This window comes from Rhinatrema bivittatum, chromosome 12 (assembly GCF_901001135.1).
Source record: "Rhinatrema bivittatum chromosome 12, aRhiBiv1.1, whole genome shotgun sequence".
In the NCBI taxonomy this organism is placed as follows: Eukaryota; Metazoa; Chordata; class Amphibia; order Gymnophiona; family Rhinatrematidae; genus Rhinatrema; species Rhinatrema bivittatum.
Genome location: NC_042626.1, coordinates 69,924,152 through 69,938,572, shown reverse-complemented (window position 1 = coordinate 69,938,572; position 14,421 = coordinate 69,924,152). Strand labels below are relative to the sequence as shown.

Sequence of the window (14,421 nt, the reverse complement as noted above, 5' to 3'; positions counted from 1 at the left end):
AACCAAAATCACAAGAATTCACTCACCAACAGATCAGGAGGTGCAGAGGAGCGTTGGGACTCGGGAAGCACAGCTAACTTTCCTCTCATAGCGTCTGCTCTGCATAGGCACAACCTGCCTCCAGGTCACAGGCAACAGCGGAGGTCAGACCCGGCTCTCCCAGCGCCTGCTTCCCTTATGGAGAAACTCCCCAAAACCCTTTCAAGCTGGAGTCGGCCAGACAACCACCCTGCCCCAGCAACCTGCAGAGTGCCTCTACCTGGGAAAGCTGCAGTTTGGAATAATAGAGCCGACTGCGCTGTTAAACACAGCCAAAGTTACTTCTGGAAAAATAATATGGGAATCAGAGTTATGTACATTAAGTCCAAATGCAAAAACCCTAAATATATATATAATTATCTTAATGCTAATTAAAGTCATTGTTGAACCCTTAATGCCCCCCCTCCTCCCGATGATATTAATGTTGTGAAATGGGCATTTTTTTTTACAGTCTTTTATTGCATACCAGCCTGAGGCCAGTGCTCCAGGTTAAGGTGATCACCTCTTGCTTCCTGCTTCCCATTCAGAATTTGCTGGTGACATTTTACTTCTGGTTTGTATCTAATGCTTTTTTTTTTTTTTTTTGCCACAGTGAAAATCTTAATGAAAAAAAAAATCACATTAAGCCTATTTTTCAACCTGAGAGTATTTAATGGCCTTAAAGAAAAAGCATTTTGGTACCTGGCCAAGAGAATTAAATTAAATTAACAATATAACTCCCACAAGTCATTACAAAACTCTTGTGACAGTGAAAGAGAGATAAAAGCCATAGTCAAGAGCACAAGGAGTGAGTCTGATATTAGGACTTAGAAATATTTTATATAAAAAAAAAAATCTTTCCCATTTTTGTAGAAAAAAGTGTAAAATTTCGTGGCGATGGAATAATTCTCCCTGAATTTAAAATCTTAAAAATATATTTACATTTATAAATGACTGAACAAAGAGCAAAGATTATTTGAGACTTTATCTGGAAACACTGAAATAATTTTCATATTTTAATGGCTCCTTGCAGTTTTAGCATTAAAAATATTGTACAAAACTGGCGGCGACAGGGGCTTGCACAAAATAAAATCAGCGGCCCATTTGCCTGTTGGGCCACACACACAGCGTCTCTACCACATGGGTCCTGTGGTTCCCCTGCTGGCACCTGTGCCCTTCCGTGGCAGGAAACGGCCACGTGAGGAGGGGGCTCGGTCAGCCCCCATGCCCCAGCCGCATTGTGTCCATGAGGTAACAGGTTCTCCCCCATCCCCCGGCTCAGAGCACAATATCCGCTTTGTCTCCCTTCGACCTGGGCTCCTGCCACCAGTCGGCATAAATCCCTTCCTCGTAGTCGCCTTCCCCTTCGAACTCGCTATCCGACGGTCTCTCCTCCTCCGAGGTTCCTGCGCCGCTGTCTATCTCCATCTGTGAGGGGAGAGGGGAGCTGAGAAAAGGCAGATGCGTGTCCCATCCCCCCCCCCCGGCAGCTGGGAACAGGGCCGGCTTTTGGAAGTTGCGGCCTCACGGGGCGCTCTGCTCGCGCGGGCTTGGCCGCCCCCCCCCCCCCCCCTCCGAGCAGGAGACTCAGAGCACAGTGCGGGAGATAGGAGGCTTTTCTCTGGTGGTGCTAGACGAATGATCCGCTTGCAGGGAGGAGAGAGGTTAAAAAAAAAAAAAAAGGAGGATTCTTCTGGGAGGGAAAGGGGGGAGAGAGAAAGTGGGATCTGGGCACTGTGGGCAGGAGGAAGGGGAGAGATAGGTTTACTGTGCCACACCCCATGTCACTGCTGAAGGAGGGAGCACTGTCACCAAGGTGAGGAGGGAGTGCCAATTTCAGTTTTCACACGGGACGCCAGTCCTGGCTGGGACTGCTCCTAACTCACCTCGTCATCAGAGCGAAGGTAGTGCTGGGCAAACTCCAGCAAGGCTGCCTGCAGGGCTGTCTGGTTATAGTAGCCAGAGGCTTCCTAGGAGGTGCAGAGCGGCAGCAGAAAGAAGAGACAGTTAGTGCCTGCACTTTCAGCTGGGTGATGCCCTAAGAGAGACAGCCCCTTAGCCCGGCGCTCACCTGTCTGGGGTGGAAATCCTCCTCCTCCAGGCTCCACTGCTCCCTATAGAAGCGATAGTACACCAGGTTCTGCTGCATGACCTCATCCTTGGGGTCAAAGAGCATGTAGGTGGCCACGCAGCGCACAGCGGTCTTAATGTCATTCACTAGAAGAGAGCACATGGACACCTTCAGTACAGGGAGCGGGCGCCGGTGCTGGACATCAGCGAATCTAGTTCCTGCACCATGAAGGGCCAGAAGGGTTACTGGCTTTCACAGAATCCACCCCTTCTCCCCCAAATTCATCAAGCAAAACCATGAAGGATAGAGGTTGCAGGGGGAATGGCATCAGAGATGCACTTAAGAACATAAGAAATTGCCATACTGGGTCAGACCAAGGGTCCATCAAGCCCAGCATCCTGTTTCCAACAGTGGCCAAGCCAGGCCATAAGAACCTGGCAAGTACCCAAGAACCTGTAAGGCCAATGCAGAGTCCTAAACCAGCTCTAGGTGGCAGCAGGACTTTTGTGTCTCACTCTATTCCATTTTTTCTTATCTGCTTCTGAATTATCACCTACCGCTAAGATTCAGGTAACCGCAGATTGTAAACCACTTTTATCATTTGCATGGGTCATGTGGTATATAAATTTATTAAACAATGGATATCTGGTCTTCTTTCAGGACCTGCCTCACATTCCATGTCTATGGCGGAATGCGCAATGACTTGGGCTGCAAGCAGAAACGAATTGCAGTCTGCACACGAAATCTAGGACCGTTCCAGCACAAACTCCTCCTGCTTAATGGGATGGAAACTAGTTTAAAACTACGGGTGTAACCTTCTACGTATCTGGAGCAAACTCTTTTTTTCTGTTTAGGATGACCCAAAAGTATGTAATCCATAATCTATGAATTCTAACCCCAGCTCTGCCACTGACTTTCTATGTGAGGCTTGGGTGAGTCCCTTTACCTCACTGTTGCCACTTAATGCTGGAAATGGGTAAAGTGAAGCAGAGAGATAAAATGCCTCCTCAGGTCAGAAAGAATCAATGGCAGAGCTGGGATTGGACCTCAGGCATAGGATGATAAACTGACTTGTCCAAGGTCACACATGTAGAGTGTCAGGGGCAGAGCTGGGACAGGAACTCCAAGTCCCAGGCATCTCCTTTCCCTATAGCTCCCTTTTCCAAGTGCTGGACCACGCCTTCTCTCTTCATAGGTGGCATCACCTGCTGGGTAAACGTACGTTTGTAATATCCGAACTGCAGGTAGTGGTACATGGTTGCCACAAACTTTTCCACAAAGAATCCCCCTACATTGGGAGTCAGGGAGGGCTCACAGTCTACCTTGCACTGCAGGACATCTGCAAAGAGATCTGGAAAAACAGAAAAAAACAAAAACAGCAGACGCTATGGTCAGCACAGCTAAGAAGAGGGTTACCGCCTCATCCCAGGTCAACCAAAGAGAAGGATGCAGTCTTGGCTCTTGCCCTGTAGCATGCCTGGGCTTCTAAAAAATTCAGTATTACAAATTCCTGCATGCCAGGAGTCACGAATGGGACCGGATCAGCCTGCTCAATTGATCCTGGGTGGCAATCTTACTTTTAAACCATTTCCTGCTTGTTAACTGCTCGAAAACAAAACAAAGAAAAGACAAAAAGATAGATGCTGTCGGCAGAGAAAGGGCCACTTAGTCCACCCAGGAAGAGCACTAATAGTGGCACTGCCAGTCTCCAGCCAAGTGGCATCACTGATGTCTGGTCATTAGGAGACATCCTGTGTACTGTATCGGTTTCCATCTGTAGTCTGTGTTTTGCTACAGCCGCGGCTTCCCTCTACAGCAGCAGCAAAGGCTATGGGGATCTGTGCTCCTTGTGTCCCTTCCCCAGCTCCCAGAATGAGGAGGAGGCCGCAGAAGGGCCACCTTGATGCGTACATAGTGCTAAGATCTCCCGTGATCATGCGCTCTGTCGCACGTGCCCCCTCCATGCCCGTGTACCTGCGATGGCTGGGTAGAAGTCTTTGGATTCCTTCTGCTCGTAGCTGCCCTCGCAGCCTGCCACGCAGTCCTGGTAGGCCTTGTAATACTCTGTGACTGCCTGCTCCATGCCCGTCACGCTGCTGCGGAAGTCACCGCTGTTGTAGGCCTTCACTGCCGTCACGAAGATGGCCTGCCAGGGCGGGAGGAGAAGGCCTTGTTGCTCTGAGATTTAGGCTTGCCGGCTGGCTGCAGGTTTTAAAGACAGGCTGAGCCATTCCCTGGGTTTTGCCCATTTCACACATGGATCGGTCGTCCTGCTTCACTTAGCAAAAAGAACTGAAGAAAACCAAAGACACCTGACCCATCTCATCTGCCTGTTCCAATACCAGAGACCATCTCACCACCTCAGCACTTCTCTGCTTATCCCAGGCTTTCCTGATTTCTGTTACCATTTTGGCTTCATAGCCCCCGCCAAATTCTCCCTTGGCATGTAGGACCCAGCATCACTCTCTGAACTATACCGTGAACAGAAAATCAAGACCTGGGACTCACCCAGTGGTCAACCACTCACCTCATAGGGCTGTGCCTCCAGGTCCACCAGATACTCCTCTCCATCCAGCAACGACTTGTAATAGTTCAAGTACCTTTGGGTTATCTCGTGCTTTGGGTTCTTCTGCAGGTAGGTGTGAGCAGCTGAGACTGCCTTCTCAATATTGTTTATCTGAGGGGAAAAAAACCAGACACCCCCCCCCAAATAAAAAAAATATGCAGTGATGCAGGAGGATAAAGTGGCACCAGGTGAATCCCAAAGAATCCCTCTTCCAAGGTAGGGCTCCCCCAAAGCTGGATTAAGCTGCCAGCACCGTATACATACATCGATTCTTGGTTTTCAGATGTGTAAGGGAGCCCCTCACATCAGATGCTGAATGGGGGGAGGAGTATGTGAGGTCCCCTGGCACGCCCCAGTTGGAGGGGTCTTGGAAAGCAGCAGCTGCTTAACAAAACTCATGACTGTTGCTTCCATCTCTTCTCCGGGGAGTGTGGCTGGGGGATTTTCTGGGGATCCAAGGAAGATGTTGAGAGTGCAAAGGACCAAGAGGTGATCCAGAGGAAGAGGGTAGTTGGCCCCACATTCCTCGTCCCCCCTGGGAGACTAATGGAGAAATTACTGACCTGATATTTTCGTTTTCGTTAGTGTAGGTCAGATGGTCTCAGGACCAGTGGGTTATGTGCTCCCTGCTAGCAGATGGAGACTGAGTCAGGTTTCACAGCTGTCGTCACCCAAGATACACCCCTGCAGTGACCTCAACCAATCAGTATTCTCTTCCAAAGCCATTGTGGACATAGTATTGAAACTTGATTAAAAAACTGGAAACCGCAACTGTACTCAACAAAGAAAGCGCTGGATCCCAGCAACACTATAGATGCCCTGATCTAGGGATAGGGCGATGGCTTGCCTGCAGCTTCATGGGCGAATCCTTGGTACCGTTCATGGTCAGCCATGGGCAGGATGCTGAGTCCATCTGTCTACACTAAGGAAAACAAATTATCAGGTAAGTAATCTCTCCATTTCCTAGCGTGTAGCCAGTGGACTCAGGACCTGTGGGATGTACAAAAACTCCCGATTGGGGTGGGAGGCTGCCCGTGGTCTAGTTAGCACCGCCCTCGCAAAGGCTGCGTCCTCTCGGGCTTGGAAGTCCAAGCGATAGAACCTGGAGAAGGCGCGCAAGGAAGACCACGTCGCTGCTCGGCAGATGTCGATGGGAGACAGTAGCTTAGCTTCCACCCAAGATACTGCCTGGGCCCTAATGGAATGAGCTTTAACCTGAAGGGGTAAAGGCTTCCCTGCCTCTACGTAAGCTCCAGTAATCACTTCCTTGATCCAGCGAGCTATGGTAGCTCACAAAGCCATTTCACCTTGTTTCTTCCCCCATGAAGAACAAACAAGCGATCTGCCTTGTGCACTGGTTCTGAACGTTCAAGATACCGCACTAAATGTCTACTGACGTTTAGATGGCGAAGAAGGCAGTAGTCTTCTGTGTCCTTGAGTCTATCCAGGGACGGTAAGGAGATGGATTGGTTCAGGTGAAACTCCGAGACTACCTTTGGTAAGAAGGATGGGACAGTGCAAAGCTGTACTGTTCCTGGAGTAAACCAAAGGAATGGTTCCCGACATGACAGCGCCTGCAGTTCAGAGATGAGACAAGCCGAGCATATCACTACCAAGAATACAGTCTTCAATGTTAACAGGCGTAGCGACAGACTGTGCAGTGGTCTAAAGGAAGGCCCTGCTAGAAAGTCCAGTACTAGATTGAGGTTCCATAGAGGGACCGGCCACTTTAATGGTGGTCGGAGGTGTTTAACCTCTTTTAGGAAAAGTCCGGATGCTCCGACAGGCGGGTTCCCTTCACCTCGGCCCTGAAGCAGGAGAGGGTTGCCACCTGGACCTTCAAGGAGTTGAGGGACAATCCTATGTTCAGACCATCCTGTATGAATTCCAGAATCATGGGGATCTTGACCATTCATGGGGGCACACCACGCTCCTCGCACCAGGCCTCAAATATTCTCCAGATCTGACGTACACCAGGGATGTTGAGAACTTCCGTGTGCGGACAAGATGGTGATTACGGCCGCTGAATATCCATGCTTTGTCAGGCGAGTCCTCTCAAGGGCCAGACCATAAGAGAATCGAGTTGGGTCTTTGTGAAGAATTGTACCTTGCTGGAGAAGATCCCTCTGCAAGGGGAGGCAAAGGAGACTCCCCACGAGAAGCCTCCGCATGTCTGCATACCATGGGCGCCTGGGCCAATCCGGAGCCACCACAAGGACTAGTCCTCTGTGGTGTTCAATCTTGCGTGTGATCTTGCCCAGTAGAGGCCACTGAGGGAAGGCATACAGTAAGTCCTCCTCTGGCCAGGACTGGATGAGGGCGTCCTTGAGAGCGCTGATCTTGTCTGCGACTGAAGAATTTGGGATCCTTCGCATTGTGAGATGTAGCCGATGGATGGGAGGCCCCAGTGATCTACTAGGAGCTGGAAGGCTCTGGTTGACAACGTCCATTCTTCCTGATCCAGGCTCTCCCTGCTGAGAAAGTCTGCTCTGCGTTGTCTTTTCCCACGATGTGGGAGGCCGAGATCCCTTGTAGGTTTAACTCCGCCCATTCTATAAGAGGGTCTATTTCCAGAGACACTTGGTGGCTTTTGGTTCCTCCCTGGCGGTTGATGTAAGCAACTGTTGTTGCATTGTCCAACATCATGCGGATTGCCTGTCTTTGGAGCCTGTGGCTGAACTGCAGGCATGCTAATCTTACCGCTTGCGCTTCCTGGCAGTTTATGTTTCAGCTCACCTCTTCCTTGGTCCATCGTCCCTGGGTTGTCAATTCCTGACAGTGAGCTCCCCACCCTCAGAGGCTCGCGTCCGTCGAGAGGACGATCCAGTTCAGTGGGGGCAGGCTTACACCCTTGCTTAGGTGAACTTCTTGTAGCCACCACTGGAGCCGAGAACATACTTCCATCATTAAGTGGATGCGAATCGAGTAGTCTTGAGACAGTGGGTTCCAACATGACAGCAAGGAACGTTGGAGAGGCCACATGTGTGCCCTCGCCCACGGTACTACTTCCAGGGTTGATGCCATGCAAGGACCTGGAGATAGCTCCACACGCTGGGGCGCATTGTGTTTGTCAACCGATGCACTTGGTCCTTCAGTTTCCTTATCCTCGAGGGAGAGAGGAAGACCCTGTCCTGCTTTGTGTTGAACTGGACTCCCAGGTACTCTAAGGACCATGAGGGCTTGAGGCTGCTCTTGTTCATATTTACGATCCAACTGAGTTCCTGTAGGAGGGACCTGACCCTGCTGGTCACCTGGAGGCTCTCTTCCAACGACTTTGCCCGGATCAGCCAGTTGTCCAAGTAAGGGTGCACCAGGATCCCTTTTTTCCTCAGTACTGCTGCCACAACCACCATAATTTTGGAGAATATTCTGGGGGCGGTTGTCAGGCCGAAGGGCAATGCCTGCAACTGGTATTGGTGGCCCAGTACCGCAAAGCTTAGGAAACGCTGGTGGTCTTGACGGATTGAAATATGAAGATAGGCCTCTGAGGGGTCCAGGGAGGTTAAGAGCTCTCCTGGTTGCACGGCCATTATGACGGAGAGAAGAGTTTCCATGCGGAAGTGAATTATCCACAGATGACAGTTGTCACTCTTGAGATCCAGGATGGGTTGGAATGAACCCTCTTTCTTGGGTACGATGAAATAGATGGAATAATGCCCCGTATATACTTGGGGTGTAGGTACCGAAGTTATAGCCCTCAGACTGAGGAGCCTTATCAGCTTGGATTCCACTGCCAGTTTTTTGTGCTGGGAGTGGCAAGGCGACATCATGAACATGTCCCAAAGGATGCTGCGAAATTCCAGAGTGTATCCTTCTTGTACAATGTCCAGTACCCATTTGTCCAACGTGATCTTGACCCACCGCTGATAGAAGAAGGATAGTCGGCCCCCTATCTCCTCGTCCTGTGGATGGATCAGTCAAAATTTCATTGGGAAGTTCGGGTCAAACCTGAGCCCAAACCTGTTCCTCTTTTTGGTTGTCTGTTCTGAAAGGACTGAGACCTTCCAGAGGACCGAGATGTCTGAAATGACGAGTTTCTGTAGGGCTGGATGCGCTGGGAGCCCCTGGGCTGACCCCTCATAGGTGAGGGGCACTGTCACATCAAAGGCTTGCTTAAGGATGGATTCCAACCGCCTATCGTGAGCATCCTTCAAAGCCGCTCTTCCCTCTACTGGGATCATTGTTCGCTTCGAGATGGTGCAGACCAGGGTGTCCACTTTCAGGAAATGCAGGCATTCCTTGACCACCGGGCCCAGAGGGTTCAAGGCCTCCAAGGCCCGACCTCATAAGAACATAAGAAAATGCCATACTGGGTCAGACCAAGGGTCCATCAAGCCCAGCATCCTGTTTCCAGCAGTGGCCAATCCAGGCCAAAAGAACCTGGCAAGTACCCAAACACTAAGACTATTCCATGTAACCATTGCAAATGCAGTGGCTATTCTCTAAGTGAACTTAATAGCAGGTAATGGACTTCTCCTCCAAGAACTTATCCAATCCTTTTTTAAACACAGCTATACTAACTGCACTAACCACATCCTCTGGCAACAAATTCCAGAGCTTAATTGTGCGTTGAGTAAAAAAGAACTTTCTCCGATTAGTTTTAAATGTGCCCCATGCTAACTTCATGGAGTGCCCCCTAGTCTTTCTACTATCTGAAAGAGTAAATAACCGATTCACATCTACCCGTTCTAGACCTCTCATGATTTTAAACATCTCTATCATATTCCCCCCTCAGCCGTCTCTTCTCCAAGCTGAAAAGTCCTAACCTCTTTAGTCTTTCCTCACAGGGGAGTTGTTTCATTGCCCTTATCATTTTGGTAGCCCTTCTCTGCACCTTCTCCATTGCAATTATATCTTTTTTGAGATGCGGCGACCAGAATTGTACACAGTATTCAAGGTGCGGTCTCACCATGGAGCGATACAGAGGCATTATGACATTTTCCATTTTATTCACCATTCCCTTTCTAATAATTCCCAACATTCTGTTTGCTTTTTTGACTGCCGCAGCACACTGAACCGACGATTTCAATGTGTTATCCACTATGACACCTAGATCTCTTTCTTGGGTTGTAGCACCTAATATGGAACCCAACATTGTGTAATTATAGCATGGGTTATTTTTCCTTATATGCATCACCTTGCACTTATCCACATTAAATTTCATCTGCCATTTGGATGCCCAATTTTCCAGTCTCACAAGGTCTTCCTGCAATTTATCACAATCTGCTTGTGATTTAACTACTCTGAACAATTTTGTGTCATCTGCAAATTTGATTATCTCACTCATCGTATTTCTTTCCAGATCATTTATAAATAAATTGAAAAGTAAGGGTCCCAATACAGATCCCTGAGGCACTCCACTGTCCACTCCCTTCCACTGAGAAAATTGTCCATTTAATGCTACTCTCTGTTTCCTGTCTTTTAGCCAGTTTGTAATCCACGAAAGGACATCGCCACCTATCCCATGACTTTTTACTTTTCCTAGAAGCCTCTCATGAGGAACTTTGTCAAATGCCTTCTGAAAATCCAAGTATACTTGCTTCAGGGGCGTCCCATTCCAGATCAATCAACTCCTGGATGGCTTCCAGCATCGGGAAATAGCAAGAGGCTTTCTGTAGAGACACCAGGATGGGGTTCTTCTTTGGTTCCGACATAGGGTCTATGCCTGGAACTCCCAGAGTCTTCAGGCTCTGGGAGACTAGGACCGGTAATTCATCTCTGTGGAAAAATCGAAGCATGGTCCGGTATGGCTCCAGGCCTGGAGGGATTTCCCTGTCCTCCAATGAATCCACATCCCCATCGTTTTCAGTGGTGTCTGGGTCCTTGTCAGGGATACCCTTGGTGAGGCGAGGCATGTCCCGCGGCATACCGATAGGACTGGGAGGATGAGACCTTCCCAGCTGAGGCGCAGCCCGGGCAGGGGCAGTAGCTGACTGCATCCGAACAAAGATTTGTAGGCCCTAAAAGAATTCCAACCATGAAAAGGCCACTAGGTCCATATTTAGCTCAGGAGGAACTGAGGTAGGGGCCACTGAACTGCCTTCTCCTGGGAAAGACGCAGCCCCGGAATTGTACAGGTCCGGGGTGCTACCAGATAAGGTTGTGGCTGACCCGTCCTCTGACTGGGAGGGGCCAGGCTTGGAAAAGTTCTGGGAGTCCATCCCTCCCTGGGCCTCTTCACAGTGCTGACACAGGAAGACTGTGCAGCCCTAATATGGCAGGCAGTACAAAGGGAGTGTTGCTTGAGCTGCTTTGCTGTTGGGGCCATAATACTCTGTAGTGCCTTGTGCGTTCAGCCGGATAGTGCCTCTCAAGCACGCACAGACTCGCCTCGGCACGTGTAAATCTAAGCGGCCGGCTGTGCGCTAAAGCGAGCGTGCACTTATGAGTGCAGTTATGCACACAGCTATGCGTGTATCTACGCACACGTTAGGCGCCCAAAGGCCGGCCTGCACCGCGTGTGCCGACAGATGAAGGGGGGAAATGGTGCCACACCAAACCACACGCAAGATGGCACCACTGCTGCCTGGCACGTGGAGAGTCCACCGAGCCTAAAGCGGGGCCCAGCCCATCGGGGGGGGGGGGGGGGGGGCCACAACTCACTCGGAAACCCCCTTCCCTTGCCCTAATGGGATCGGGAACGATGTCGGTATGGTGCGCCGAGCAAGGAGACTGGAGGAAAGACTTACCAAAGCCCTTCCACGTCTCTGGATCAGAGGAGTTCTTCTCTACTTACCTGGGCTCAGCGCTTACCGGCTGAGTACAGAGATGGTCTCCGGCTGTGGGGGATGAGGGCTTTGGCCTTCACCGCTGCGCTCAGCTTCCTGCATCCGCTGCCTTTCAGCAGCAAAGTCCATGCCGGGAGCCGGTTACTAAACCAAGGCAAACCTCTGAAGGGTCTCTGAAATCGCCTCAGGAATTCTCAACTGGGGGAGGGACCCTTAGGTATCACCGCAGGAGAGCGGGCTTGATCTTTCTCTCAATTTAAGGGTAAATTTCTCCTTCGAACTAGTGCTGGAATCCTGCTAAACACCGCTGCTGGTGTGGGGATAGCGCATCCACATCTGCTAGGAGACGGAGAGATACTAAATGGCTGAGGGCACTGCAGGGGTGTATCTAGGGTGACGTTAGCTTTGAAACCTGACTCCGTCTCCATCTGCTGGAAGGGGAGCATAACCCATTGGTCCTGAGTCCATCTGGCTTCACGCTAGGAAAGTGAGAGCTCTGGAGAGTGATTTCTGGTCGGAGTCTGCCTGATGAGTTGCTGTTGAAGGAAAATTGTCAACAGGGGAGTCCCAGGAGTTGTCAGGAGGAATTTCCATGCAGGTAGCAGGCAGGGGAAGTGCCTGGGGAGGGGAATGCAGATTTACCAGTGACCGTTTCTGTCATTTCATGGAATTTATTTGAGTACTGAAGCAGACTATTCCAGAGTGTAGCTCCTGGGAACCCCCATTTGCAATCAAGTTAACCAGTAAAATGGATTTATATTTGACATTTTGCTGCTGGGACTTTAGCAGATGACCTGCAGCGTAACACCTTTAACGTCCTCCCTTCAGGAAAGAACCTGGGTGCACGGGTCAGAAAGTGGCCCCAGTAACCGGTGGAGTGGGGGGAGGGTCACATCATCCAGCTAACAGAGGGATCCATCCAGGGGGAGCCTAAGAAGGAAGTTGTATTTCATGGGCTAATAGGGGAATACTTGTAATGAAAGGTTTTCAGCCTGAACAGAGGCAAACGGAAAAAACCCATGAGCATTTGTAGTTTAAAACATTTCCAGCAACAGCCCAGCTCAGACTGAAGCATAGGTGCCAGCAAAGCTTGGAGCCCCCTCCCCCTCGGGCATCCTCTTCTGAAAGCTGGAGGTGTAGGGAGAGCTAAGCCCTGTAATTCCAGAGCCGGGAGACGTGGCAGTCACAGGTTTCCAGAAATCAAAGGGGGCTTCCTTCTAACTGCCAGGGCCCTGATTTGCCCACTCCTGCTCTCTAGGGGCACAGAGGAGCAGGAAGATCTGGCAGACCCGGCTTAAGAAAACCTCCTTTGGCACATCTGGCCCCACAGTCTGATCCTCTGCTGCTTCTGGACTTGGTTCAAGAGCCGAAGAAGACGCATTTCACCTGGAAAAAACTGCAGGGCCCAGCGCAGCCCTCCTTACTGTCCGCCATGCCCTGCCGTGGTAGTGTCTGTCTGCCAGGAACCCCCCAGCTGTGGCGCTGGCATTGCTACCAACCCGAATGGAGGTTCACCAGCCTCGCCCCCCAATATTCTCTGCAGTGCAGAACCCTCAGCACCTCTGTGCCCCAGCACCAGTCCCGCTCTCTCCCCCTTCCCTTCCCCAGGATGCCATTTGCCTTCCTCTGGATTCTAATGATTCATTATTTTTCTGTTTCTGTGATTTTGTTCTCCTTCCTGATCTCTTTTCTTCTGCTGCTAGAAATGTGTTCTGCACATGGTCAAACCCTTTACCCGTAAAGTCAGCTTCTCCCTTTCTCCCCACTTCAAATCTCCCTCTCCCTGCCCCCCCCCCCCCCCCTTACCTTGAAATGTGCATAGTGCAGGTAGAAGTAGGGCTTTCTGGTCTTGAAGTCCCGCAGGGTGTCCGGGGGCGGGTAGGGCAGCTGGAAGGCGGGCAGGTTCTTCTTGCAGCTCCGCAGGCAGCCGGCCCGTCGCAGCACCCGGCCGAAGAGCAGTAGCTCTGGGTCGCGATCCGCGGGCTCCGCGCCCCCGTTCTCCCGCTCCGCGGGCTCCGCGCCGCCGAGCTCCCGGTCCCCGCAGCTGCGCGTGCAGAAGGCTTCGCTGTCCCGCAGCAGGCGCTGGATCCGCAGGCTCAGCTCAAGCGCCTCCACGCTCTCCCTCCAGCTCCCCGCCTCGTAGAGCTCCAGCGCCCGGGAGTAGGCATCCTCCAGCGGCTGCAGCTCGGCCCGGGGGAAGCCGCGGAAGCTGTAGCGCTCGTACTGAGCCCCGGCCGGGGGCGGCACCAGCAGGAGCAGAGTCAGCGGGGCCCAGAGCCAGATCATGGAGGGAGGGTGCTGCCGCTGCTCCCCGAGGCTCCCCAGTTCCCCTCACTGCACCCTAAACCCCTGCTCCCCAATTTCCCTCACTGTTTCCCCATCTCTCACTGCTCCCCAATCCCCTGTTGACCCCCGATTTCCCTCACTGCTCCCCTCCCCCTTCCCCAGTGGATCCCCGATGCCCCTCACTGCTCCCCGCCGTCTGATGAATGAAGGAATCCGAGAAGGAGATTCCTGGCCCGTGCTGAAGTTTTCCTTTCACTCGGAAAGGGGAAGAGAGGGTGGAGTTGGGGGCGAAGGAGACGATGCCGCAGGATCCTAATGCTCACCGGCTCCCGGCTGCCGTAGGCGGGGGGGTGGGGGTCCCCTGGTCCAGAAGCAGGAGAGAGAACCCCTGACACTTGCGGACCCTCTTATCCACGGAGAGAGTCCCCAAATGTCCTCTCAGTAGCCCGGGAGGGAATGGATTAGTCCCAAAACATTGACTTGTCTACCATTATGCAGCCCGGCTTGCCATCCCATCCTTCGGGCTACCCGGTTAGCTTCCCACCCTGGGGCTCTCCCTGACTGCAGCTGCAGGATGGAAAGGCTTCATCGGTGGGCAAACCTCGGGCTGAGGTCGCCATCCCCCGTCTTAATTACAGGCAGGGCCTGAGAAGGTGGGGGCTCAGTGCCGCCCCCCCCCCCCAGACCTACAAGGAATTATCAGGCCAGGGAACGACCACGGGGGTCCCTGGCCCTAAGAGCTTAGGTACTTT

The 14,421-nt window shown here is 51.6% G+C and overlaps 1 protein-coding gene across 1 annotated transcript; it reads right to left on the bottom strand.

Moving 5' to 3' along the window:
• Positions 1 to 985: 985 nt before the first annotated feature.
• P3H4 (prolyl 3-hydroxylase family member 4 (non-enzymatic)) lies at positions 986 to 13,784 on the bottom strand. Its single transcript, XM_029572365.1, has 7 exons — positions 13,190 to 13,784; positions 4,617 to 4,766; positions 4,064 to 4,235; positions 3,312 to 3,440; positions 2,090 to 2,235; positions 1,905 to 1,988; positions 986 to 1,446 (listed from the first exon to the last, which is right to left on the bottom strand). Exons 1-7 carry the CDS (start codon positions 13,667 to 13,669, stop codon positions 1,297 to 1,299), a joined length of 1,311 nt encoding a protein of 436 aa, XP_029428225.1. The 5' UTR covers positions 13,670 to 13,784; the 3' UTR covers positions 986 to 1,296.
• Positions 13,785 to 14,421: the final 637 nt, after the last annotated feature.

Coding starts and splice junctions, on each gene's coding strand:
- P3H4 (XM_029572365.1), bottom strand. CDS start 13,669: ATGATCTGGCTCTGGGCCCCGCTGACTCTGCTCCTGCTGGTGCCGCCC. Junction 2,236..3,311: donor GCAGTTCGGATATTACAAAC/GTACGTTTACCC, acceptor GCTCTCTTCTAG/TGAATGACATTAAGACCGCT. Junction 1,989..2,089: donor AGGATTTCCACCCCAGACAG/GTGAGCGCCGGG, acceptor TGCACCTCCTAG/GAAGCCTCTGGCTACTATAA.